Source organism: Micropterus salmoides, unplaced genomic scaffold (assembly GCF_014851395.1).
Source record: "Micropterus salmoides isolate LMB-PRFRI ecotype aquatic unplaced genomic scaffold, ASM1485139v1 Ms_hic_scaffold_6, whole genome shotgun sequence".
NCBI lineage: Eukaryota > Metazoa > Chordata > Actinopteri > Centrarchiformes > Centrarchidae > Micropterus > Micropterus salmoides.
In genome coordinates, this window is record NW_024044348.1 from 16,045,410 (window position 1) to 16,072,282 (window position 26,873).

Consider the following 26,873-nt stretch of genomic DNA (forward strand, 5'->3'; position numbering starts at 1 on the left):
TGGTAGGAGATTGTAGTCTGGCTAATTTAGCAGCTTTGCTTCATCAAAAGCACTGAACCAACTGTAAAAGAAATGGTAATTTCCAAAACTGCTTGAAACAAAAATATTTTACATGTGAGACAGACCATTAGATAGATTTTTTATTTTTTTGTTTCCTACACTTTCTGTTTCATTACTATCTTTTCCGTGGGACTGTAAGAAGTATTATTTTCTTCCAAAGCACACTCTAAATAACGTTATAACATCAGCTAGCAGCTATGTAAGTTTTATAAAGGAGAGGCATCTGGGCAACACTTCTAAGCTAGTAGGTTCGCTCAGCAGTCTAGTAAAGGAAGTTAGCTTAAAGCTCATGGTTCTTTGTCGAAGATGCAATAAAACTGGTTTATAAGCAAGTTACAAGCAAGTTGTTTGTTGTTGCGTTTCTTTTTTTAATGTAATTTCTTTATTAGAAGTTAAAGTCAGGATAATTAGTTATTTTAAAATTAATTAAAATTAATTTAGCTTCTTTTGTGGAATAAGACCCTGATGATACAGAATATATATTGGCTTTCAAATATGCGCATCACAAAGCTGGAATAATGAGCTCTTTGCTGATTTTGTTTTGTTTTCACTTATAGCTTGATCAACAAGTTGAAACCTGGCATCATTAAGAGAGTAAACAGGCTTTCTACCCCCATTGCTGGCCTTGTGAGTGTTATATTTTACAGTTCTTAGAGAGTGTGTGTGTGTGTGTGTGTGTGCATGTAGCCTGGCTGTGTGGCACAGACATTGGTGACCCTTTTACCCTTGAGCGTTGAACAATGTAGAATACCTCTGTAAATATTTGAGTCCTGTAGACAATTGTATTACACCCAATTAAAACCCACATTTTAAATGCTATAGTTGAATGAGCCAATTACATTATAAGCAGGAAACACAATAAGGCATCTGCTAGCCAGGAAGTTTTGACACAATGTGTGGTTTCCTGTTAAAGGCAAAGAGAGACTGTGTTGCCACAATGTGAATGATCTTGAAACTGCATTTCAGAGAGCTGGCTGAATATGTAAAGTTGCTAAAGTTTTTTTTATTTTTAGTGGGCATAAATGCAAATGCAGATTTTTATTTTGGCTTTAGGCTGTTTAGGCTGTTTCATAGACGTGAAGTATAATTGCCAAAACTGCCTAAAGCAAGGGCAGGGGAAGATCAATTGCAACCTCCCGTCAGGGGCCAAAAAATCAACAGACAGTGGATGCTGGAGTGTTACTGGTGGTGTGTAAGATGCAGATGCAGCAGAGTATCAGCAATAATTTTGACAGCCTAAAGGACCATACTGGTCGTTTTGCATGTTTGAACCTATTCACTACAAATTAAATATACTTTGCATTACAGCTGATATTTTCCAAAGCATAAAATAGGTGTTCATATTGATCCTGTTGGCAGAACTTTCAAAACTATTTACCGCCCAGTGAAAGCATGTTTTAATTTAGGCAGGTAAACCTTACTAAATCAGGGTTTTTTTTATTTGTTTCGCAAAACTGAGGATTTAAACTTACAGACAGAGCGAACTATCCCGTCCTCTCCTAGAAACCTAAATTTCGTGCAAATGGTGGCGAAGATTTGTTGCCTGTCCATCTTTTGTGTGGATTATATTGGCACCAATCCTACACACCAAAAACAGTGCATGCTTTCAGTGTATCATTTTGGACTCGCATACTGCAGTTTGTCGAATTGCCACTAGAGAATGCCAAAACCTTATGTGACTAACCCTCCCTATCTTGGTGAAGGAGCCTACATTTAATGTGCACCTAAAAGTACTCCTTTTAATCTTTTTTTTTTTGTGTGTGTGTGTGACTTTCAGAGGTAGCTGCATACTTACAATGACAATAGTAAAAAAAAAACACTAATAATTAGGAACTTTTTATTTGGGGTTTCTACTAGACTGTGTTTACATACTTCAGCATTTCTACTCACCCTCTATATGAACGCTCTGTTTTAGGCCTTCCTTATTAAAAGCCCACTTTCTTCTGATTGGCCAACTTCCAGCTAACTTAGCTATGCTGTCCTATTAACTGATTCTGCCCATACTGGACTGGAAGCTTGGTGTTTTCACCTCTAACGTTACGCTTTGGACTGCTGGGAGCGCCCAGTTCAGGCAGAGCTAGCTGATAATGACCGCTACAGTTTGCAGTAGCTACTGTAGCACTTGCAACAAGCTATCTGTCCACCAGGAAACACTGTAAATGACCAGTTGGAGGACATCCGAGGGAAAACCAGAAAAAATTTACCTTTCCTTCATAACTGTAATAGCACTTTCTGTGAGACACACTGAACAGCCTCCAGCTCTATAGCTCAGCGATGGTATGACTGATTAGTGTGTGTTGGACGGTGGGGCAGAGAGCGGTGTATAGACAGCCTAAGTCACTCGCTTCCACTTCCAGCCCATGGGTCCTTGTTTCGGCCAAAAATATGTACGGTAGTCAATGGCGAGAGGCATCTTATTTTTTGATCCTGTTTAAACTGTGCTCTGAATTACACACGTTTGTCAAATTAGTTGTCTCTTGCCATTGACTATGGTACATATTTTTTCCGAAGTAAGGTCCTATGGTGGTCCACCGGAAGGGGAGGGACTTAGGATCTCTATTCTGTACGTCTTCAGCTGGCTGGTCCAAGTACTGCGCTGAAGGGCTCGACGAGGTCCTATGCTACGCCTATCCCTCCGTGATGTCAAGAAGGAAGAGAAATTCAAATGGCATGCTTGAACACACATTTACTGAAAGACTGAGCAGGAGAAAAATAGCAAGGTTTGGGGGTCTTTAGACACAGCAGGGGCACATTTTAAGATTGAAAAGACATGAAAAATAGGATTTTGAATAATATGGAACCTAAATTAACCTGTTGTCAGCTCTTTGCAATTTCACTGCTTAAAGTATTGATTTGTTTTGGTAAGATTTCGTCATTTAGGGAAAATTTAGCTATGCCGCTAACAGAGCAAGAGGGAGCAGACTGAGCAGACTTATTTTTTTTCACTTGCATGATGTTACAGGCTGCACCGAGCAGAGCGAGTTTAATGTTTCCAGGTGACATCATTATCTGAGTTCCAATTACCATGCAAAGAGCTGATAAAATCTGTTGCCAACGTGTTCCATTTCAGCAAAGGGTCCCCACCTAAAAATGAGAAGGTTTGTTACCTTTTTTTGGTTCTAATAAATGCAGTAAAAGCACGTCAAGTATCATGTCACAACGGTTATTTATACAAATGTCATTGTCGGATTAGAATTTTTTTCAAGTGCAAAACTGTCAAAGTAATTAACATTGGACACTATAATTATGATAAATTAAAAACATAATTGAAATCAGTGGTCCCAGCCCTAATGGTACTCTTTATTGTTGGCGCTTTTAGATATCAGACCAAACTGTAAAGTTAGAACAAGCTCGCCTGTGCCAAGTTGCTCCAAAACAGTATGAACAACCTCCTCCTCTACCAGTTTTCTATATGCTCTTATTTTTCTGTCTCTGTAATTTGAATCTCTAGGATAATGTGAGTGTATTCCTGAAAGCCTGTAGCAAACTGGGACTGAATGTGTCACAGCTGTTTCATCCAGGAGACCTGCAGGACTTGTCCACTCGTGCAACACTCAGGTACATTTGACTTTGAGATGCAATTTCACGTCCAGGTTAGGGTTGGTGTTGTATGTGTACAACTGTCCAAAGCTACAGGTGCTCATGCCAGCATAGAGAAGCATGGCTTTACTTGTAAAGTTCAATTCACTTGACTAATATGACACATGTTTATTAGAATGTGTTTAGGAACCTTAAAACCTTTTGTATGAGTGGTTCACTCCTAAAACTCATACTATTATGTACTGTCAGTTGATCAAATACATTGTAATTTACACCCAGTGTCACACTAAAGTACTCATCCTGCAGTACCTGAGCTGAAAAAAGGTTCATACTGTAATTTGTGCGTGAGTCTCTGTACAGCTGCTTTGCATTTATAAAAGTATGAGCTTTGCCTGACAGGCTGCTGCTTTATTCGAGTTGATGGCCTGTTCTCTATAAATTTTGATAAGTAGCTGATTAGTAGAGCATTGCAAATGAGATTGCCAGAAATGTCACTGTAGTCTCTTTTCCCTTTAACAGCGCTCTATCTCTGCCGTCATACTGTAAATTGGTAGTTGAGGTGCATCATTCTTTTTTAAAGATACTTATTTCCGTTTTTCCTTTTTTATTTTAGGCGAGATGAAAGCAACAGAAGACTCAAAAATGTAAGTTTGACCAGAGAGACTACATTTATTCTCCGCCTAAATTGTTTGAGTTTTTCTATCATTCATATATTTTACTGATTCCTTCTCTTGGCCAATTTGTTTTAAAACCTGAGGAAACTGTCTTGCTGCACTTCACCTAGTAAATGTATCATAACACTACCACTGAATTTACCTACATGGGAGATAGTCAGTGAGTAGTCGCATGCTAATTCTCACTCCAGTTACTAATAAATGTAGCGCACAGGTTCCAGCTCCCAATGAGATCAAGACTCATCCAGAATCAGAGTGATTATGGTCAAGGGGGTAGTTTTGCTGATATGAGTTTGGGGCTCATCCCAATAATCTGGCATTAAATCCCAGATAGTCTCTAGCAAAATGTAGTCTTGTGTGTTGTCACTGTGCCTTAAACTCTATCTGTAAACTTGTCTTTTCCAAATGCAGTAAGTACAGTATGTGAATGTTTGTGTGTGGAATGTGTGAGTACTATGTGCACACTTGTTTGCACTGCTGATATTTTACATGTTTCAGAGATTATGGGGTTGTTTGGTTCTCTGGGAAGCCTCATTTGAATGGCACAATAGCTGACAACTTGGACCCAGTAATGAGGCAGTTTGTCAGAGCACTCTTTCTTTGAAATGGGTGAAGCATTTTTCTTTTAAATTAACCAATTAGGGTCAATTTGCGTCCTATGAAATAGAAAGTTTTCATGCTGGCCTCCAACCAGAAACATGAATAATTGAAGCAGAGTTATTCATGCAGTACATTTTTAAAGTAGCAAAACAGAGCTGAGTGTCATTGTTTTTACAAATAGTAGTGATACAATGAGGAATAATGTTTACATGTACATGAACAAAAAGGATTACATTGAAATTCTGTTTTTGGAGTGTATTGCTCAATTATTGCAGTTATTGTGTTTTCTTCATTTTACAGTTAACTTAAATGCAAGTTATGTTCTGTAGAAGTGCCCGCAAATGCCAGAATGCGACTTAAATTTGATCTTCCTAATAAACAAAGAAGAAATTGGTTAATGGTGTTTTCAGCAAAACAAAAACAATTCATGTGTAAATGTCTTTTCGCATGAGATAAGGCATACTGTATATCGCCTCAAAAGTCTCTTAACACATCTAATACACCGCAATTGTAAGTATGAGAGACTGGAGTGTGTTCAACCATAGAAAAATCCACAATCAACCTATCTTTTTATTTATCCCTAAAATATAAAGCATGAGCTTGTTGTTGTTGTTGGTGTGTGTGTGTGTGTTTTTTTTTTTTTTTTAACACAACTCGTGTGTCTAGTCATTGACAGGACTTGAGTGATTTTTCTTTATTTTTTTTTTGTTCTTTTTTAAGGGTTGCTAAATAATTTTATATAAATATAATCATTCACGGCAAATGAAACCATAAAATAGGATTTACCTGATCTGTTGCATGCAGCGTAATGATTTCCTTGACATGAGGTAGGTGGAAAGCTATTAGAGAATAATGAACACATCCTGTCCTTGTGCTTAAGACTTGACACAAGACCTTAACGCTGGTTTACTCTAAGCTGGTTGTACAAATGGGGGGGGGGGGGGGAGTGGAGACAACAATTTTAGCTGTAATGGCTCGAACATGCTTAAATAGCCAACAGAATTGCCTATTAATGGAAAACTGCATATTACAGTGGGTCTCTGTACATCATTTGTGCAGAAAAATCAAAAAGAAACCCTTAATAAACCTTATATTTCCACCCTACAATGACACTGATGGCTGGAACTTGGAGATCATTTCTTCATTCAGCGAATGCATTTTATTGACCGGTAAGGTACTCGCTACAGACACTGATTAGGCGTAATGGTGGATCTATACAGACGCATTTATTGCCACTCAAAATTCTCCTCTTTTTCATCTGACTAGCTTTGTGCTATAAAATATTTAGTCAGTCAGTTCAATCATCTCTCAAGGCCCTACATGGATTTTCTTTCAGTCTGCTGGCAGCTCTGATGACTTTGTTAAGTTACAGATAGAGAAATTCTGACACATAGTATGGTGGACATCCCTTAACAACACAAGCTGCTGCTCTGCCAGGGAGAAAGGCAGCCTGTCAAAAAATATCCTTTGCCTAAAGGCAAATGAGCAATAAAATGTGTCAAACGCTTTGCTTGCAGAAATATTGAAACACTAAATGCAAGGAAGAGGACCATATTTCACAGGACTTTACTCACTGAAATTACTAATGCTTTTCAGTTGTGTGTCTAACTGTCATCAGTATTCGGAATCGGTGTTTTAATCTGTTTTGTGAAGGCCATGTGCCTCGCCTCACCAGTGTTTCTTGTAGCCGATGCTGTGAGGACAGTGCATCGTATGCTGAAGTATAGAAAGGAAAAACAAATTACTGATTTGTGTGTTTAGAAATGCTCAGCAGCATGGCATTAGGGATGGCACTGACGGTCATTCAGTTCACCACTGGAGTCCAGACTAAATCGCCAGAACATCTGGATGGACTAGTGCAAAATTTGGTACAGATTTTAAAGGACCCAGAGAATTTACCCTAATGAATTTGGTAATTCCATGACTTTTCCTCTAGCGCCACCATGAGGTTGACATTTGTGGTTTTGAATGATACTTCTCAACAATGAAATTTGGTACAAACATTTTAGCTTCAGCATGAATTATAATCCTGAATTTTCATCTAGCACCATCATGTGGTCCAAATTGTAATTGGTCCAATACCAAATTATCAAATACCAGTAGAACAAATGACATTCCCATCAACCTCAGCTTATGATCAGTACTAATCAGCAAATGTTAGCATGCTAAAACGCTAAACTAAGATGGTGAACATTATACCTGTTTAATGTCATCATTGTCATTATTAGCAAGCTGATATTAGATATTAGAATTTAGCTTAAAGCACCACATTTCTAGAATGCTGTGGTCAGATTTGTGTGCTCCGTACAAGTCTTTGTCCACTCTTTGACAGGTTCTGATCACAATCTACTGGTTGGGTCGCAAGGCTCACCTGGACACATTCTACAGTGGTCCTCTGCTTAACTTCAAGGCCTTTGAAGGACTGTTAGGGTTGGCCTTGTCAAAGGTAAGTGGCTCTTTTTGGCTTTTGACACAGTTGTTAATTTATTTTTATCTGCGTTAACCCTGCCTTCTAAATCCAGTCTCTAGATGAGGGCAGTAATGTGTGCGTGAAAGACAGCAATTACGGGGAGGGCTGCTACCCAGAGAGGGACGAATGTCAGAGCAGGGGACCGAGCTATAAGATGGCAAACACGGGGCACAGCATGGATTCTCTGGACTCCCGAGCCCTCCGCTCAAACAGTGAAGGTACGTTTGCAACCTCCTAGTTAAAAACATATGCACACCACACCACCTGAAGTGTGAACTCCTTTTTGTTTTGGTGTAAAAGATGGCGACTGTCAAGTTAATGCACTGCAATTTGCTTAACTTAATCACTTGGAAATCAAACTCTGATTAATAGTGACGCATTTTATCTATTTGCTTTGAAATTATTTTGATGCAGTTTGAGTTTTTGTTAGGGTTTTTTTTTTGTTGTTGTTGCATGGAATCAATATGAGCAAGGTTAACTTGCACAAACTGCTGTTGCAACTGTTGCACAAATATGTTTTTCCTGAAGAGATCTGCCTGCTGCTGTCAGTCTGCAAAAGAGCATGCGAAAACGGATGTATTTACCAAAAAATATAAATTGAGGATTCCATATGTAACGATGTCATGACGCTTCATCAGCATCATTTTGTTATATCAACGTCTTTCTGAATGATGTGTCATTATCTGCACTCTGGCGTGCTTGGTATTGGTGCACGTCAGTGATGGATTGTGGCAAGTTCTACACATTGGTGATAAAAGTGGGTGTGATGGGAGAGGGTAAAGTAATTGGCACAGTACTCGCTCGAGGCTCGGCTGTGTGAAGACACCCACTAAAGGTTCTTCTCTGTTATGTTCTGATATTTAGACTTTTATTTTAATCATAATGTGCTTTTGGCTTTTAGCTTATGTTTCCCCTCCTTGTTCTCCAAACTTATGTTTTCTGTTGCTCCTTTTCCACATGTTTGTGCGATCTCAAGGTTGTGGAAGTGACGCGGAAGCTGAGCAGGTGTTCAAGATGGAGAGCATGCAGCCCCCAACCCAGCAAAACAAAGGTTATATCCCACCGCCACTCCTACGGAGAAAACAAGGCCAGAACGAGAATGGACAGGGCTGCGCTAGTCCACTTCCCAGGTACTCCAAATGTGTTGGCTGCTGTACACAGAGAATTCAGTTGCTGCTGCTAACTCACTTATCTACAGCTGCTAAAGGACTGTCTGCAGTTGATTTTGTTATTTTCTTTAACATTCAATTCCCCAGTTGAGGTTAACATTTTCCTTCCTGTTTTTATTTGTATATGCGCACATACAGTATACATATGAACAGCTTGAATATACCCTAATTTTTCCAATTTATTGAATCCAGTAAGTGGCATACTGACAACAATAACATACTGTAAGAGGGAACCAGTGGTCTTCCAGCATTGTATGAGGCAAAAAATGTTGAAGTGTGTTCAGTAATATCTGTCATTAATATAATAACATGGATTGTTCGTGGTTGAATCTCAATTTATACAAATTTCAGTTTTCAAATAAGTTAAGGACTGATCTGCTGTGAGACAGTTTGGAGTTTCTTTTACTACTACTTTGTCAAAGTAGACTGAGTGGCTAAGTCAGCAAGACAGCAGCAAAGTCCTCATCCTTGTCAACAGGAGTTCCTTTTAAGAAGGACCTTTTTTGTAGTAATAATTTGGGCTAGGAAGTTAGTTTGAAATTTTTATTATTACTTTTAAAGGGTATTTTTGAGCTTGGATGTTGTCAGTGTCTTTTATTTTTAAAAACAACAAATATTGCAAAAATGTATTTAAATTAGTGTTTATAAACTTAAACTGTTCATTCTCATTCTGTCTGACCAATAGGCCTCTTCTGGGCAAGTTTCTTCATGCCAATGACTTCAATTAGCCTCTAGTCACCATGGTAACATAAATCTGAAGACTGTCAGGGTGAGCACTACACTTGGTGGCAGATCACCAGGGTGGTCAGTTTGGCCAGCATCCCCCTGCGCCCACATGGCAACAGAACTTCAATTGTACCAACAGACCATCATTGCTGCTAGGTCACATAAGTGCTTAACAAATAACTTTTAAGAGCTTATTTCAGAAGTAGTTGACAATATACTATTTTTTTGGGGGGGGGGGGGGGGGTTGGCCAAGGTGTTGGCAGTAATCTCTGCTCTCATCCTACTTCTCAATTCAGCATGGAGCTGGTGTGTAAAGATGTATGGATTTCGCTTGGCTCTCTTACTACTCTGCCACTGTACCCACAGTACAACTCCGCTGCTTGGAAATTGAAAAGCGTTGTGTAACACTAACCTTATCCTCAAACAACAGTGAATTTGCCTCCATGCATTAATCAGCAGTCACACTTCTGCCTTTTAACATTTTGAAGCAGCGTTGTGCTGCCAGAGATCATTTGAGATACTTGGTGTAACTATTTTATACGCAGCATCACCATCAGCTGTGAATAAACCATAGATGTGGGTGTACCACTCTTTGCTGCAGCATTGAAGATCCCCTTTTCTCTCCTCAACCCCACCTCACTGTGTCTCCTGCTGAGTGTGTCCTTGATGAAGAGCTTTTCCTGCGTGCTCTGTGTGAGGAAGACTCTGAAGACGATTATACTGAGGCAGACCCTGTCCTAGATGACTTGTATTTCCGGCGAGTGCAGCAGACCCTTCATCAGACATCTACCAACCCCAACTATGACCGCTTCTTACCTCGATATTGGACACCTGAAGAGGAGATGCGTGTGCGCACTATCTACCTCGGCTCCCAGAGAAGACCCTGGTATCGTAAAATCCAATGCTTAAGGTCTGTTGGCTGTTTTTACTGCTCCTATGATGCAAGGCGGTGAAAGATTTACTCAAAACTAATACAAGCCAAAGCTGAGGATGCAATTCTGTACTTTTTTGCTGTATGCTTGATGTGCAAAATTGCGTTGCTTGACCGGCAAGTAATCATGGTAACATTAAAGAAGCAAAAAACTGCCTATGGTTTGCAGGCTGGAGTCTGACTTACTGTATCTCCTTTGGTGTACTTTTTTGTGTGTGGTGCTAAAGAAAAACCCTGCTATATGACATGATGGCATGTGCTTAATGTCCTAGTAGAAAAATATTTTTAGAAATCCAGCTTAACTACACCAGGAAACTAAATCCTAGTTTGCTAGGCACAGCAACAGCTAGTGCTAGTTTGCAAGAAAGACGGCATAAGCTAAAACTGCTGAACCAAACAGCTTGCATATGTCCAATTTGTCCCCTTTTAAATGACTTCCTGTGTTGTCTGTGGGTCTACTGGTAAACATGGTGTACTCATTTCATGCATCTTCTGTTCCTTTTCTTTGACTGTAGCCATAAAGCTTTGGGTTCTTCTGAGGAAGAGTTTGACTTTGACTTCCTTTCCTGGCTTGTGACATCTGCTACTGTACAATGCGTCTCTGCCACATCTGGAGAGCCTCAAAAGCATCTCTAAGAAACTCTCCCCAAGCCTGAACATTAACTCCTGTCCTGAAGATCCAAACCTAACACGCAGTCCCAAACACGCAAATGGCACACACTGTGCAGACTGACACAAGCCCTGACCTGACACACTTTCCTGCACATTATTTCGCAGTGTAACACGGTGGCAAAGTGCACCTGTTATTTTTGCATTTACAAATCTCTAATCATCACCGAACTACATAATTGTGGTTGTATAATATGCAAATGTTGCTCTTTATCAAATACATGTTTTATGAAGTTATCAGGAAAATGGAATGTGCTTTGAATTTGTACTGTGTAATGTTTTCTGAACTACTGCATGTTGTATTATCTGGCATTTACTCTGGCACCTTTTTTTTATAGTGCTGATGATGTGAGGACTTTTTAACAGCGCCATGCTGAGTGACTCATTAGCTCATAATGATTAAACAGATGACTCATGTGTTTCATACTTTGATAGCCATAACAGAATCATGTTATTTATGACACCTTTTTGTGCCAGCACTAATGTTTTCCAGTTTATTTTTCCCACACCAAAGCCATATTCACACAGAAAGTCAAGTGTCATAGTGGGTCAATAAAATTGGCTAAAACATTGTGCAGCATGTGAATTTGTGCATTAAACACACTCTGTCTGCCAAGGTCGTCTTTGTGTGTGGTAGGTTTGTATTACAGCTGTTGCAAGGATGCCATATGTGTTGTATCTGTCAAATAAAATCGTCTTCATCATTTTGTTACTATGTTAGTTTCTTCTGTCAAGCCATGTGCCCTTTTTTTATATTAAGATGCATAATGGTGTTCATCAATCTTCGTGTCTGTTTCTTTGGTTCTGTAGAGCATATCAAATCCAGGTCAGACCTGAGAGACCAGTTCAGGTCAACCCTGGTTGGATTTGGTAAGTCCTGAAGTTTTGGGCATAAAATTGGAGCAAAGGTGCGGGAGACTGCTCTGACCATAACTGCTTTTGTTTGTCTTCAGCTTACCTACAAGCGAAAATATGCTGCAAACGTAATTTGCCTTTTCGTAAAGATGGAGCACTTGGTATACCTTCCGCTATTAATTTTCTGGGCAGGGACTTGACAGTATTTATTACAAACTACAGGATTGTTTTGTAATCACAGTCTTGGTTTCTCCTATCAAACCATGTCACAGTTTTGATATACCACCTGCTAAATGCTGCTGTAAGTTATTTTAATGTCACATCTGACATCCTCTGTTGCCTGCAGCCGTGATATTACTTGTTATAAGTCACGCCTGTTGTGTTATCCAGACAGCAACATCTGTTGCCATTTGTACTGCTGTGTTACTTGACTTGCGTGCTACTCCCCTGCTCGCACTTGGCTAAGGATTTTGTTGTTTGGATGCAGAATGTGCCATGTTGCATCTGTTAATACTCTGGCCTGCAGTTTGTGTGTACGTGTCTGCATGTGCGGCATGTTTTGTGCGCTGCATTGCAACACTGTTCATCATGTTTGTTTTGCTACATGGTGTTCTCAAGTGACACTTTGATGCATGTGCAGTGTTTTAAATACCATCTTTGTTTGCTCTGTAAATCCATTATTCCATGTCTTGCCTCTTTTGTCTGTCTGAACCAGGAGCAAATCACTCAGTGACATTCCGATGGTATACCCTGTGCGTAAAGTTCCTGATGGGAACACCAATTATGACGTGGGGCAGGACGCTGGCATGGCACAGGAGTGGAATCAAGAAAACAAAAGGAGGTGTAGCGTTGCCCCCAAGGACAGTGAAGCTCAGTGGCAGGATGTAAGTCTAGAAAATTCCTACAACAAAAAGAGGTGGCCGAAATAATCTCACTACAGGGCCCCTTCAGTAGCTATTAGTGTGATATGCTCTAAAGCTCTGTGTTCTTCAGCACATGATTGCCCAGCTGTAATGGAATTGTAGCTGTTCACATTTCTGTTTTCTGAGGACTTTAAGGAGTTTGGAGTCAGAAAAGGGGGAATTTGAACATCTACAATTCCATAACAATTGGGCAAACAACATCCTCTGACGAAGATTGTGTGATATAATCAAATGTTCCAGAACAGCTACTGAATGAACTGCGTGGTGACAGTTGGCAAGACTGCACCTGAATATGGTCATGCCACTAAATGTTTTTGTCAGCTACTAAAGAATTAGGTTTCAAAATAAACAAAATGGTTTTCTAGAGTGCAATCAGTCAAAAGAGTCTTAAAATATTGATTATGATATTGTAGTTGTATGCACATGAGCAACCTCATTGTTGGTTAATGCATTTGTTACAGGACTTGACAAAGTGGAAGAACCGTCGCAGGAGTACCAAGTCTGACCTCCGCAGGAAGTCGCAAGACAGAGAGCATGTCATTACCAAGATGATCAATGGTGCTGTGACTAATTTTGAAAAGAATGAAGCAGGCGGACTGCTAAAGAGGTACTCATCCGTTACAAATGTAACACAAAATCTTCCAAACCCTGTTGCTCCCAAATCATTTTATTTAAAGTGCGTTTGAAAGGCTGCCGACCTAGCTTGATAACTGCTCAGGATGCCACAGCAAACTCATGTAATATGACCCACATCCTCCCCCTTCTTTTTTTTTTTATAACATTGGCTCCTCTTCCCTTACACTCCAATTCCCCAGAGACCAGCAGTCACCACGGAGGCATAATCCAGCCCCCCGTCCTTACTCCACGTCTCCTCCATCTAAATCAACAAGCTCTGATCTCCGGCCACGTACTCGAGCTTTACTGGCCCGCAGCTACGCCACTGAGGCACATTTCAGCCCCACAACTCCACTTAGCCCACATATCCCAGCCCACTCTCAGGTAAGTTATGTTTATCTCCCTGACCTTAATGAATGCCCCTGGCTGTGTTTTTACTTTAGTATTCCTTGTGGTGAAGGTGCCTACGTGAACGATAACAGTGTACACTATTAATGACAAATCTCTAAAGTCTCATTTCTTCTCAGGGATTATCAGTTGGAGTCAAGCCAGCCTCTGATGGGAACATCTTGGGTGAGGAGACCCACTTGGCTTCCCTGGCTTCAGATGGAGCAGGAGTTGCCACGCCTTCTCTGGACTACCCTTTCAGCTCCCAGACCCAAGTCAAAGCTCAAATCTCCAGTCTGATCACAACTGTACAGCCAAACGAGACCAAAAAATCAGCCACCACCAGTGATCCCACTGCATCTACGTCAAGTCACAAGGAACTTCCATTCTGCATTGATCAGGCAGGAGATGATGCTCTGGAGGAGCACCAGAACCACAAGTCCCAGGAAGAGAGCCAGAAGACCTCTTGGAAACCAGCTGTGGAGCAAGGCAGAGGCCAGCAGGCTTCAGGCTACAAGTACTTGTCCAGAACTGGGTCGTGGTCTGGCTCAGCCAGCCTTCCTCGTGGTTACCGGAGGTCCGAGGGCTCATCCCGTCTCTCTGCTGCAATCACAGCCAGACCCTTCGGGACCAAGCAGTTCAGGGTGTCTTCACTGCCGAGGCTGTGCAATGTGAGTTAGTTCACGGTTTGTCCCTAATATAGCAGTGTTGCTCATTGAATGAAAGTGGAAACGATTACTTTTTTAAATTTTATTTTACCCTTTTGTTGTTTCCTGTCGTGGTATTGACTTAAAGAACAAGTCTGGCGTTACATGTTTTGTTATTGGGGGAAAAAAAATGTCCATGATCCAAAAGATCAAAACCATTGTTCAAAACAGTTTAATATTTTAAAAAACACAAAATTTCCTAAAACAGCTGGGCACTGCACTGCAGTTTTTAGCACATTTTTCTATAAATTCTGTTATATTCATACCAAAGGTAGCAAGCAATGGCTGACCTTTTTTACACATTATGTTTAATAGCGAGCTGTGACTCATGAACCCCCCCCCCCCCTCTCTCTCTCTCTCTCTTTGGGAATAAAAAGTAAAAACTATCACGCCAACACTGTCCTCCTATAGTACTGCAAAAGTAACCTATCAATTCCAGCTCTGAAACAACAAAAAAAGTTAACTTACTCCAGCAAATGCAACGAGCAAACAGCACAGAGGGAATGAGTTAACACCAAAACAAATGGCTAATTTCTTAGGAAAAATACAAATCCTTCTTACAAATTATCGCATGATCATACGTGTGTGTGTGTGTGTGTGTGTGTGTGTGTGTGTGCACTTAAGCAGGTAATGGGTGCATGACTGCCACCCCTCCTACCACAAAAAAACAACAAACTTTAAAAAGCATAGTAATGAATGTTTTCCCAAATAAAAGTAACATACACAACAATGGCAGTAGAATAATATCAGCTGGTACAGCATCCTAGAACTGATGACTTTTTACACTTTTTTTAATTTTTATATATATAATAGACGATTCCCCTCGCTGTTTTCATGCGTTCACTTTCACCGTGGCAATGTGGATTTACTTCAACACAACATTGTAAACATGAACAACTCAAAATAAACTACAGTGCCCATGGTCATCGTGACAAGTTATCGTGTCACCCAGGGCGAGAGAGAGAGAGAGAGAGAGAGATGAATTTTATATTACCAACATGGTCAGTTTTCAGGCTTTAAATCCTGTTTCAACTTGAACTGTGTCCAGTTGTGAAATCCAGACGATGTCAAAAAGCAGGTGATTACAGTGGTGGGTATGACAGAAACAGTAGCTAGGCCTATGTGTTCAAAAAGCATAGGAGGTTTTGAAGTAGACTGACCTGTTACCTCACAAATTTTTTACAGTCTAGACTGGCTTAATGGACGTTTGGCACTCGAGGGACTTGTTTAATCGGCCAAATAGGCCCAAACTAGTCAATTTAATGAGAGCATTTCCTGTGTGTGTGTGTGTGTGTGTGTGTGTGTGTGTGTGTGTGTGTGAGAACTAAATGTGAGTGTGCTTGTGTTACCTTTTGTTTTGTTGTATTGTCTTCCTCATTAATAATATAAATCCTGCTGCACCATTGTGAACAGTGTCAACTCACTACAAGATCACACATTTTTATTTCCACGAACATTTGTTGGTGTTGGGCAACTGTACAATTAGTAAAGTCACTGATACTGCAGAATAAATGGAGGGATAAAATGTATCTGTACTGTCCTTCTGGGAGCATGTTGTTTTTGTTCATCTCCAGGTGGACGACAACCAGGGTCTGCTGTTGAAAAGTGACAAAGAGGAATCCCTTTCTCCATTCCCCGAATCAAAGCAGAATGGTACAGAACAGGGGGAGGAGGTGAAAGGTGGCACTCTTTCCAGCCAGACCTCACTTCAGATCAATGGCTGTCATCAGCCCTACACCCAAACCCAGCTACTGCCGCAACCTTATTCAAACCAGCAGGCCCACCACAACAAAAGCTCGACTTTCACCTCTGATGCGAGCATTGACCGCCCAAAGGTATGTTGTATGTATTATTTTTCAGCACACATTTGTACTGTGTGTATTTATTGATGCACTTTTGTAACCGAAACATAAGTTGTAATTAATGATTGTTCTTATTAAAAGCTTGGTAAAAGATGGTGAGGAACAAAACATTCATATCTTAGATTAGCAAGTCAAACTTAATTCATGTGGTGAACAGACATAAACAGTGTGTGTGTGTGTGTGTGTTACTGCTTTGACAAGTTAAAATCTCCATTGTCTATTTACATTTTCCTCATTGTCCTGTTAGTTCTCCAGCACTTATGAGGGTGAGACAACTGAACTCCTTTATCTAGCATTGTTTTTGGTACATTGATTTGGTGACCTTGTGTAATTCTCGGCATAGCGTTGCCCAACTTCAACCTAATCAATCTAATCAGCAGAGTAAGTGGAAACACCTGAGGAGGTGTGGAGGGCCTTTAAATAGTATTGCTCCCAAACCGCCTTATATGTGCATATACATTGAGTTACCAGCATATTTTTGAAGCTAATTATGTTCCGTTTTGGACGCTACATATGAGATGGTTTTCTTAATATTCTGTTCTCCTAATCTGAGTAAATAGGGGCTGAAGAGACACCTTCCAAAATAGTCCTGGACCACCACTAACTAAAGCCACAAATATTAATGTTGCATTGAATCAGCATCTCTGACAAGCAAACACTACTAAATTATGACATTATAAATTTCACAAAGATGACATTTGTTGCCTGGCTGCTGTGATGAATGCACTACATTGTCCATAATAGTGGTACCTCTGTGTATCCCTTACTATATTTGTGTAGCAGCCCTCTAAAGTTTCTAGTTTCCACCAGGAAGCACAAGACATTGGATCACAGGGTGTCACTTTTTGTGTGTGTGTGTGTGTGTGTGTGTGTGTGTGTGTACGTGTGTTTCAGGTGGATCACAGTGACATGAGAGTGAGCCTTACTCTTAAACCCAGCAGTAGACTAGACTTTGGTTTCCAGACTCGCTGGGGCTCCGCAGGGGTGACAGTCAAATCCATTCAACCTGGTAAGACTTCAGCTATATTTAACTCTAGATTGCTAACATCACATTTATGGTTAGACTGACATAGTATTGAGAAACAAGCCTTTGCTTTGAGCCTTGTATTGTGCAACAAGGACAATTAATTGACAGGTATGGCAGTGCTATGTTGTGCTGACAGTGCTGTTGTTTTTTTGCTTCTCAAAGATGAAATTTGTTCCACAATCCTGCACTTAGAAACAGAACAGTAATTCTAGAAATTGACAGACCTCAGCACAGATAGTTTAGACAAATTGTCACAACCAAAACACAACAAATTATGTTACTGAGGCAATTTGTGAAGACAAAGCAGCTTCTCCTTTATCTGAAAATTCGTAAAGATGCTTTTTTTTTTATGCTAAAAAAATAGATGTCTTTATAGATTTTGATCATCCAAACAGATCATAATAACGGCACTCTCAAACAGTGAAATGGTCGCTGGGGTGTGAGGTTTTACTGTTTCGCTTGTGTGTTTACTGTACATGCAGAGCTAACTTAGTTAGTGCACGAACAACAAAACAACCTAGAAAATGTAGCCAGTGATTTAAAACTGAACTGAATATTTAATAAGATGTGAGAGGAGGTGTCACTTACCCGCTGCTATATAGTTTTGGCTTACTGGCCTACTTGTGAACTTGATGACAAGGTTGCTGTTCCATCAGTTTGTTTCTCAATTTGTGCTAAACGAATCATTTCTCAAGCGGATACCTTTTTAAAAAAAAAAAAGGTTTTGCTTGCCTCATTCTCACCTTTTTTCATTTTTCTGACGCCATTTCCTCCTTCCTCAGGCAGTCCAGCAGAGCTTTGCCAGCTGCGTGTGGACGATGAGATTGTGGCGGTTAATGGAGTAGCGGTGGCACACATGAACTACAGCCAGTGGAAGGATAAAATTACATCTTCCCTTCAAACCGGCAGTCTGACCATGGACATTCGGCGCTATGGCAACAAGGGTGAGATGAGTCAAAAAAAAACATGTCCTATTTCATGTCTTTTACTACAATTATTTGTGATAATTGAACCTCTAACTTCTAACCAGTGGTCACAATCTCTGGTTTGCAGTGTGGTCTTAGTTTTGATGACTGGTTGTTTTCATTAGATTGGAGCACCAGTGAGGGGATTCAGCACAACCAGCCAGGCCAGAGCAGGATGACCCTCAATCTGACTGCCGCAGTGCCCGTTCTGATAGGTTGCGCTGATCACCATGCCAACAGTGGTCCCTCTACAGAAACCACAGTCAGAAATGTGTCCAAATTCAATGGGCAGACAGACAATGTGAGCAGTGTTTTAGCCAGTAATCGCTTCAGTTCAAAAATGAAATGCAGAAAGCTGCTTCTGAGAGCGCAGCTTAATTAGCGGTGCTCATGAGGTGAATCTTGGTGTTCTCTCACCTGCCCAGGTTGTACAAGGTAAAGTCATGCCTGGAGCGCTTGCTGACAACCACAGGACAGCCAGAAGTAAAGGTAATAAGAGGCATGAAGTGTTTAATAGCAATAACTTTACAAATCAAAATGTAATTTCTCACCTCATGCGTCCTTCCTCTTCATGTAGATAATAATAATATTATTAAGAAAAATCAGACAAGGAGGGCTGAATTTTTCAAACACAAAGGTAAAATTCCAGGTTGACGTTAGACTTGTGTGTAGCAGCTTTGGTGGCTGGTGCTTGGCTTGATTAATTGATGGTTAATCATTAAAAGCAAATAAAGTGCACAATTTGTGTGTTTTTGTTTTTTTTTAAGTAGGGTACTGCTAATTAAAAGGAATCAGAAGATACAGTGATGAGAACTTAACAGTATTTTAATCAAAGCAGCCTAACTTCAACTATTAAAACTGTAACATTTCTGTAAATGAATGTTAGCTATGGTTCTCCATCAAAAAGCCATTTATGGTTTTTGCAAACTGGAGGCAAGAAACGGTGCTTGGCTTGGCACAACTTTACCTAGCAACCACAGAGCTGACAGCACTGATCATGTCAAGAATATACCGTGTGCAGTGTGCAACAGATTCTTCTTTTGCTGAAGTTTTCCACGTTCTTTGTGTTAATGGGTTGTCAGTTTTTAATTGCCGACTTTCTCATTCTTTTTTCACAATGACCGATTTGTAACACTATCCTTTGTGCTTGTTAATGAATCTGACGTGTCGTGCTACAATGGCATCACTCTTCAGGCTCTGCAGGATTCAGCTCATGGGTTTACTTGTGTGGTAAATGCTTGTACTATGTGTGGTGTGTATGTGAGCAACATGCTGACGTAAAAAAATCAGTTGTAGTGGATCATCAGCAAATGAACACAGATTTGTCTTGTCACGTTTGGATACTTTTTTTTTAAATTTATATATATTTTTTATTTACTATGGCATGCTTAAGTATTTGCTTAATGGTTTCTTTTTCAGTATTTGCGTGCAGTATCTTTAGGCTGGGGAGACATTAGCAGATTAGTGTGTTGATTTACATTCAGACTTGTTACTGACATCCTGATCCTTGGTCAGGACCAAGAGAATTTTGCCGCATGAGAGGTCTACAGTGCTCTCATACTCAGACATCTGAGCCACCAGACGTCTGATAGTTATCACCAGATATTTGAGCCAGGTAAACTTCTACAAATGCATGATTATAATTGCGTGCTTTTGTCCAACTTTTTGTATTTTGGTCTTCAGTGAACACTGTAGCCACTAGCACCTCTAGAAGGGCTATATGCTTGAGTGTTGTTTGCTACAAAGTGGCCAGCTAACCTCCAGCTTTGGAGTCAGTGCAAACTGTACAGTGCATGTTTTTATTTGGCTTCTGGCTATAGTTAAACCTGAAGTTCTTGTGCTACGTGGTGCTGCAAAAGAGGAGTAGGATAAACAAAGTTATCAAGTGTGAAACCAGTGAAAGACGCACAAAAAGACAAAATGCATGAGTCTTCTACTGTGTCCCCAGCCTTTGCGTGGTGTATGTGTGACCTATATGATATAACACACATCTTGATCATCTTTCTGAGATATTTGCTGACGTGTTATCTTTTCAAACAGGAGGTTCAGAATCTGCAATATCTGATGTAAGTTGCCACTTGATCAAAGGATGTTTGTATGCATGTTCAGACATAAGGGGGTGGGGTGTGTGTGTGTGTGTGTGTGTGTGTGTGTGTGTGTGTGTGTAATTTGTACACTGCACTGTGATCATGCTTGAGCCTACCACCTTCTGTTTGTGCGTCACCAGCTCCAGGTGCCATCCCTCAGCCCCTCCTCATCCAGCTGGTCGTGGGACCGTGAGGAGGATCGAAGGCGGCAGGAGAAGTGGCAGGAAGAACAAGAGCGCCTCCTACAGGTGAAGACTATTTTCTCAGCACAGATCTGCACAGCATTAAGGAGGTTAACGCTTCTTGTTAATTATAACCTTCATCTGAAGTTTAAAGCAACGTGTGTGTGTGTGTGTGTGTGTGTGTCTTTTTGTTTTTCAGGAGCAATACCAGCGGGATCAGGAGAGGCTGGAGGCAGAGTGGCAGAGGGCACAACAAGATGCGGTGGGGGAGTTATGCAGGAAGTCAGTGGTAATGTTGTGTGCCCTTCCAGGGCCCTTATATTTATCAGTACCTCTGACAGATCTGTGATTACTGTGCTGACAGGAACAAATACAACCTGCTACCCCCACCTTTACTGCTAATTAGATGCACTCTTTCTGGCTAAAGATTTCCATTTTTTTTTTTCTCTTTCCTTTTAGGAATCCCATTGTAACCATTTGAGGGTCACTGGTCCATAAATTTCATTGCTCTAGATTGTTTCAGTAGAAATATGGCTCATGTCTTTTTTTTTCATATTTGAAGCAGAACACCTCTGTGCTGACCAATGGTGGTGAGGGCCCTGCCAGTACCCGGTTCCATGTGAATGGATTGATTAACAAAACTAGAGCAAAGGAGCAGAGACCTGACAGAGATGAGCTTAAGGAAGTGGGACTAAAATCTGAAAGTAATGCACAAGGAGTGCAGAATGACAAGATTTCTGAACAGGCCTGGTAAATAACATTGCAACTCTTTTCCATCTTTGCTGAGTTTAACAGTGTTACATATAGTGCTTACTATTGAAAGCAAGGTTAGAGACATTTAGCATTTTTGTTTTTTTATTTTATTTTTTTTCCCAACATGACATGATTTTTTTTGACTCAATATTTTCTACACTGCTGCTGAATCTGCTGTGCTTCCTGCTGCTTGTGCTGCACCTTCATGCTATACCTCAGGGCTGAGGACTCCTGTGGCTTTGCTCAGCTGTCTTCTACACACAGGTTAGAACAAGACTAGCTCAGTTTCACTTTGTTTTAAAACACTCTGTATGACTTGGGCCTAGTTACCATATATAATATTTTATATGTAGCTTTGGGCATAAATGTCTTTGTAGTATGTTGGTCTGCAACCACAGCATGGTATTGTGTAGTATTATTATTTTTTTTTTTAAATAACTAACATAAAGCAAGATGATTTGACTATTTTTGTTAGGTGGGTGTTATTTGAAGCCAACATCAGCATGCAGTTCAGATGCTAAAACCCCATATTTTTCTCGAAAACCAAAAGATGACAACAAATTGTATAATAATGTGGACTATTTTCCTCTTCCCATAGGGCAAAATCCTTGTCTACCCCAGCATTAGCTGGCCCCCACAAACAGATTAGAGGTTAGTCTACCCTCTGTCGTCATATCCCCCTCTGTTCTGATGATGTACTTGGCTTACCCCACAAACTTTGATTGGTCCAGGTGATGAGAGGAGAAGAAAAGGACAATCTGTGTCTAAGGTTGAGCATGAAAGGCAGCAGATTTTGGAGGAGATGAAGAAAAGGACTCAGCTTCTGACCGACAACAGCTGGATACGTCAGCGCAGCAGCAGCTTTTACAAGGAACCGATCTATGCTGGGGTTCCTCTGAAGAGGTGGGTTTATTTATACCAAGTGGGACTCTATTCGTTTCACAACCTTTGCTTATGAAATGTCCTCCTTTCACCTTCCTTAATATAGTTTTCTGAACTTTGATGTCTTCCCTGCAGGCATGAGTCTCTAGATGACCTGGATACTTTGCGTCAGTCCCCAACCTCAACTACTCCATTCAGTTACCCTCGTCCACACTCAGCTGCGGCAGGTTACTGTGCTCCAAGCAGGAACTCCTCCTCCCGCTACAGCACTGGATCAATATTATCCCAGAGAAATACATCCATGGACTCTCACCAGGGCGGGTACGCGATTCACGCAAATATAGAGCCTCTCTCTCTTGTGCATGTTGTGTTATTTTCTATGTCTTGTGATACATTTTGGCCTCACACTGTTAACATGTGCTGCCCCAGGATGGTCAGTGGCAGGAGGACTTGCTGTGTGTGTGAACGTGCCCTGGGTAGTGGGGCAGCCATGGTCATAGAGGCCCTAAGTCTCTGCTTCCACCTCGCCTGTTTCCAGGTGAGAGGTCATGACTGGGTTAAGGTGCGGTCACAGTAGCTCCAATCCCTGCAAATCTATGGAAGCGGTTACTGTTCTGTTATGAGCTCCGTCACTCTCGCAGTTTAGAGTTCACCTTTGATGTGTGAGTGCACATGGTTGGCCAATAGAAACAGTGATGTGTTGTGTTTGGAAATGGAGAAGTAATTGTTCTTGCAGTGTGCCGCCACCTCGTTTTGCACAAAATTATACTACCATGCTGAAAACCACAGCTTCTCATAAAGTGCTTTTCCTTTCTCCTGGTTTTAAGCACATTTTTATTTTGTGCATAAAACAAACCCTGAGAAATGGCCAAAATTTGGTGGGGAAAATTATCATTTTATACTCGGCTGGAGGTGGAAGAGTCTATTTAAAAAAAATAAACAAATGAATCATGCCGCTCCACTTAAGATAAAAAATGGCAGCAGGGGAAAACGTGTGGACATTAAACATACAGTGGGGAGAACAAGTATTTGATACACTGCTGATTTAGCAGGTTTTCCTACTTACAAAGGATGTAGAGGTCTGTAACTTTTATCATAGGTACACTTAAACTGTGAGAGAGACAGAATCTAAAACAAAAATCCAGAAAATCATATTGTATGATTTTTAAATAATTAATTTGGATTTTATTGCATGACATAAGTATTTGATACATCAAAAAAGCAGAACTTAATATTTGGTACAGAAACCTTTGTTTGCAATTAGCGATCAGACGTTTCCTGTAGTTCTTGACCAGGTTTGCACACACTGCAGCAGGGACTGCTGGCCCACTCCTCCATACAGACCTTCTCCAGATCCTTCAGGTTTCGGGGCTGTCACTGGGCAATACAGACTTTCAGGTCTGGAGACTGGCTAGGCCACTCCAGGACCTTGAGATGCTTCTTACTCCTTAGTTGCCCATTCCTCCTCCTGGCCTGAGCAGGGGGACCTTGCATGCGCTGCAGGATTTTAATCCATGACTGCGTAGTGTTACTAATGGTTTTCTTTGAGACTGTGGTCCCAGCTCTCTTCAGGTCATTGACCAGTTCCTGCCGTGTGGTTCTGGGCTGATCCCTTACCTTCCTCATGATCATTGATGCCCCATGAGGTGAGATCTTGCATGGAGCCCCAGACCGAGGGAGATTGACCGTCATCTTGAACTTCTTCCATTTTCTAATAATTGCGCGAACAGTTGTTGCCTTCTCACCAAGCTGCTTGCCTGTTGTCCTGTAGCCCATCCCAGCCTTGTTCAGGTCTACAATTTTATCCCTGATGTCCTTACACAGCTCTCTGGTCTTGGCCATTGTGGAGAGGTTGGAGTCAGTTTGAGTGTGTGTACAGGTGTCTTTTATACAGGTAACGAGTTCAAACAGGTGCAGTTAATACAGGTAATGAGTGGAAAACAGGTCAGGAACTAACAGGTCTGTGAGAGCTGGAATTCTTACGGGTTGGTAGGTGATCAAATACTTATGTCATGCAATAAAATGCAAATTAATTATTTAAAAAATCATACAATGTGATTTTTCTGGATTTCTGTTTTAGATTGTCTCTCACAGTTGAAGTGTACCTATGATAAAAATTACAGACCTCTACATGCTTTGTAAATAGGAAAACCTGCAAAATCAGCAGTGTATCAAATACTTGTTCTCCCCACTGTATCAAGTCAGTCAAATGTATTTATAAATGACAGGTGTTGAACAAAGTCATGTACAGAGAAATTTAAAATTCAACTAATATATAATTAATACAAAAGAAATAATAGAGAAATAATATGGATATACACGCTCGTGGATAAATTTCCATCATGTTTTCCCACATGGCAACTTGAATTGCATCATCTCCTTACACTGTCTTCTTCTGCAATGGTTTAATGGCACCTGACTGAAGAATTAGCACCACCAGCTACACCCATCATGCGCCCAACTCCCTAATATTAACCGGTAGTGACAGGAAACACGTTAAATCATTTTGAATTTTCACAATATTCGTTTTAAATATGCGCTGCATTTGGATGTAAACTTGACTAGGGACTGCATACACCCATGATTACTCAGCCCAATATGTATGACTTGTGTCACACCCGTGACAGCATTTTTTTGGTGCTTTCTGTGGGAACATTTCATTAGACCGACGACTAATGTGACCGCACCTTTTAGTAAGGTCAGCAGGAGTGTCATATCTGTAGTCTGCTTTATAGGCACCTGCTAGTAAGAGCATTTCTGACACCTTTTGATGCTTCTGTCTTTCCTAACCAGAGTGTGTAAGACGCCTGGCGGTCATCTCTGGTGTGGTAGTCCTGTGTGCTATTCCTCTCTCAGCCTCGTGTTTTCTACATATGATGGTTGAGTGGAAGAAGCCAGCCCGTTGTCCTGCTTCGCTTTTAGATCCTTATTGTGAAAATCTCACTTGCAGAGGACCCCCAGATGTAGTTGACCCAGGTTATTTAGCATGTAGATGCAAAAGTCGATTCACTTCTGCAACTCTCTGCTCCATATAAGTTACAGACGCACATGGGTGTTTTTGTTTTATGCAAAAACAAGGCTTAGTTGTTTGTGCTTGGGTGGCAGACAATCTGGTGATTTAGACACACTGCCCACTTTACAGGTCAGCTGGATTTCTTTTAAATAGTCTTTTCTCGCTTCTCCCTCCTGCTCTCAGTGTGTGGGCTGCCATCGACGTCTCGGAGGAACTGAGACTGGAGTCCAGGTTCAAATCCGAAAAAGGAAGCCCTACTGTGAGCCCTGCTATTTCCAACTCAAGTGTGAGTATTAGTCATTGTCGTCCTTGAGAGGTGTGATATGTATCAAACACAACTAGTTGAGGTAATTTTCTCAGTTTCTGTACCTGATGTCACTAGCCTTTCCAGTTTGTGTTTTTTTTTTTTTTTTTTTTCCTGCTCGGACTCTTTCTGAATCAGTATAAGTGCTCTTTTATAGCATATGTCCTTGCAGTGAAAAATGAAGAATGAATCCTAATCACATACTTAAACCAGATGTACTTGTTTGTTAACATTTTAGCCTCTGGTGCCCCCCCCATGTGACCAACATGCCGTACTCCAGATTACAGAGTAAGCAGCTGAATCACGGGGACTTCCTGTTGGATAAAACTAGAAAAACACTGTGGAAACATCATCCACACAGCCAAGCCATGACTGTTGTGTCCTACAGTAGTTGTTGGTAAAACTGTTAACTCTATGATTTGATTAAAAATTTTGACAATTTGTAGATCTATAGGTAACGTAGACTCTTGATGGCTTTTTTTTTTTTTTTTTTTAATCAAATATGAGTTTCTGTCCTTTTTTTCCTGCTGATTTGTTTCCAAGAAAATTTCAATTTAATATATGAAATAAAGTAATGATGAGAATTATTGGTGCTTTTATCTTAATTTTGGTGTTGCTCTTTGTTTCATATTTCTTGTCAATGTAACTGAACTATGGAGACGCATGTTAAGTTGTACTGAAGCACTTTTCTGTTCTGTTGTAATCTCACCAAGTGCACTTTGGGAGAAATCATGTGAAAATGGGCATCTTAACTGAAATGTTTTTTCAAAATAAAGTGCACTGAACATAATCGGAAGGGTTTTATTTGTTATTCATGTTTATACCACACGGTGGCATCATTGGTCTCATAGTAAAAGAGAAATTTAAATGTAAGACTGGAGGTAGAAATGACATTATTTGAATATGCCCAAATTATTTGAGATCAAACAATTTGAGCAGTGATGCCTTGTTAAATCCTTTGTGTACAAAATGACTTGTATTTTTGATATTTTGACACTGAAACAAAAATACAAGTGCTTGCCAGTGTGTACTTGTGTAACTTTAGCGGATTCCAATGGCATCTAGTTATAGGGAATCCACTTACTATGCAAGAATTAACCGCCACTACAAAGATGCAGCACATTCTACATGAGATGCTTTATGCTGTGAAAGACTACAACTTTTTGTTAATCTTCTAGTCTGTTGTGTAATGCAACATTTCATCTGTGTATCAACATTTCTTGGAACTAAAATTGGACTAAATGCTGTGCTTGTTTGCTCTTGTGTAGTAAGGTATGTGGGTAATGAACTGTAAGTCCACCCGTGAAGTTAATCAGTATGTATGTATTTTGGTATTCTGGTTTATCTGGTAAGTTTAAAAAATACACCTCAAATTGAAATGGAGGTATTTAATTCTGTTATGATTTCTTATCTGTGCCAGTGAACCCCAGCACCAATAAATTTCTTTTTTGAAATCTGTGTGTGTGTGTGTG

General features: G+C 40.5%; 1 protein-coding gene across 9 annotated transcripts in view; it reads left to right on the forward strand.

Annotated features, from left to right (window-relative positions):
• The window catches only part of lmo7b (LIM domain 7b), a 30,458-nt gene extending 3,603 nt beyond the window's left edge, over positions 1 to 26,855 (forward strand). For 3 of the 9 annotated variants that reach the window (XM_038701206.1, XM_038701207.1, XM_038701208.1), the window contains exons 4-31: positions 618 to 687; positions 3,512 to 3,618; positions 4,214 to 4,244; positions 7,207 to 7,320; positions 7,397 to 7,562; positions 8,321 to 8,474; positions 11,650 to 11,709; positions 12,410 to 12,578; positions 13,079 to 13,224; positions 13,433 to 13,616; positions 13,760 to 14,290; positions 15,901 to 16,161; positions 17,083 to 17,197; positions 17,998 to 18,159; positions 18,306 to 18,481; positions 18,606 to 18,669; positions 18,758 to 18,817; positions 20,221 to 20,246; positions 20,408 to 20,515; positions 20,649 to 20,738; positions 21,012 to 21,199; positions 21,422 to 21,466; positions 21,801 to 21,853; positions 21,934 to 22,105; positions 22,220 to 22,405; positions 22,514 to 22,622; positions 25,281 to 25,383; positions 25,640 to 26,855. In XM_038701206.1, coding sequence (XP_038557134.1) covers positions 618 to 687; positions 3,512 to 3,618; positions 4,214 to 4,244; positions 7,207 to 7,320; positions 7,397 to 7,562; positions 8,321 to 8,474; positions 11,650 to 11,709; positions 12,410 to 12,578; positions 13,079 to 13,224; positions 13,433 to 13,616; positions 13,760 to 14,290; positions 15,901 to 16,161; positions 17,083 to 17,197; positions 17,998 to 18,159; positions 18,306 to 18,481; positions 18,606 to 18,669; positions 18,758 to 18,817; positions 20,221 to 20,246; positions 20,408 to 20,515; positions 20,649 to 20,738; positions 21,012 to 21,199; positions 21,422 to 21,466; positions 21,801 to 21,853; positions 21,934 to 22,105; positions 22,220 to 22,405; positions 22,514 to 22,622; positions 25,281 to 25,383; positions 25,640 to 25,662 — 3,673 coding nt within the window. In that variant the 3' untranslated portion in view covers positions 25,663 to 26,855. The remainder of the gene's footprint in view (positions 1 to 617; positions 688 to 3,511; positions 3,619 to 4,213; positions 4,245 to 7,206; positions 7,321 to 7,396; positions 7,563 to 8,320; positions 8,475 to 11,649; positions 11,710 to 12,409; positions 12,579 to 13,078; positions 13,225 to 13,432; positions 13,617 to 13,759; positions 14,291 to 15,900; positions 16,162 to 17,082; positions 17,198 to 17,997; positions 18,160 to 18,305; positions 18,482 to 18,605; positions 18,670 to 18,757; positions 18,818 to 20,220; positions 20,247 to 20,407; positions 20,516 to 20,648; positions 20,739 to 21,011; positions 21,200 to 21,421; positions 21,467 to 21,800; positions 21,854 to 21,933; positions 22,106 to 22,219; positions 22,406 to 22,513; positions 22,623 to 25,280; positions 25,384 to 25,639) is intronic. The other 6 variants (XM_038701209.1, XM_038701210.1, XM_038701212.1 and 3 more) reach the window with 6 other exon arrangements.
• The last annotated feature ends 18 nt before the right edge of the window (positions 26,856 to 26,873 follow it).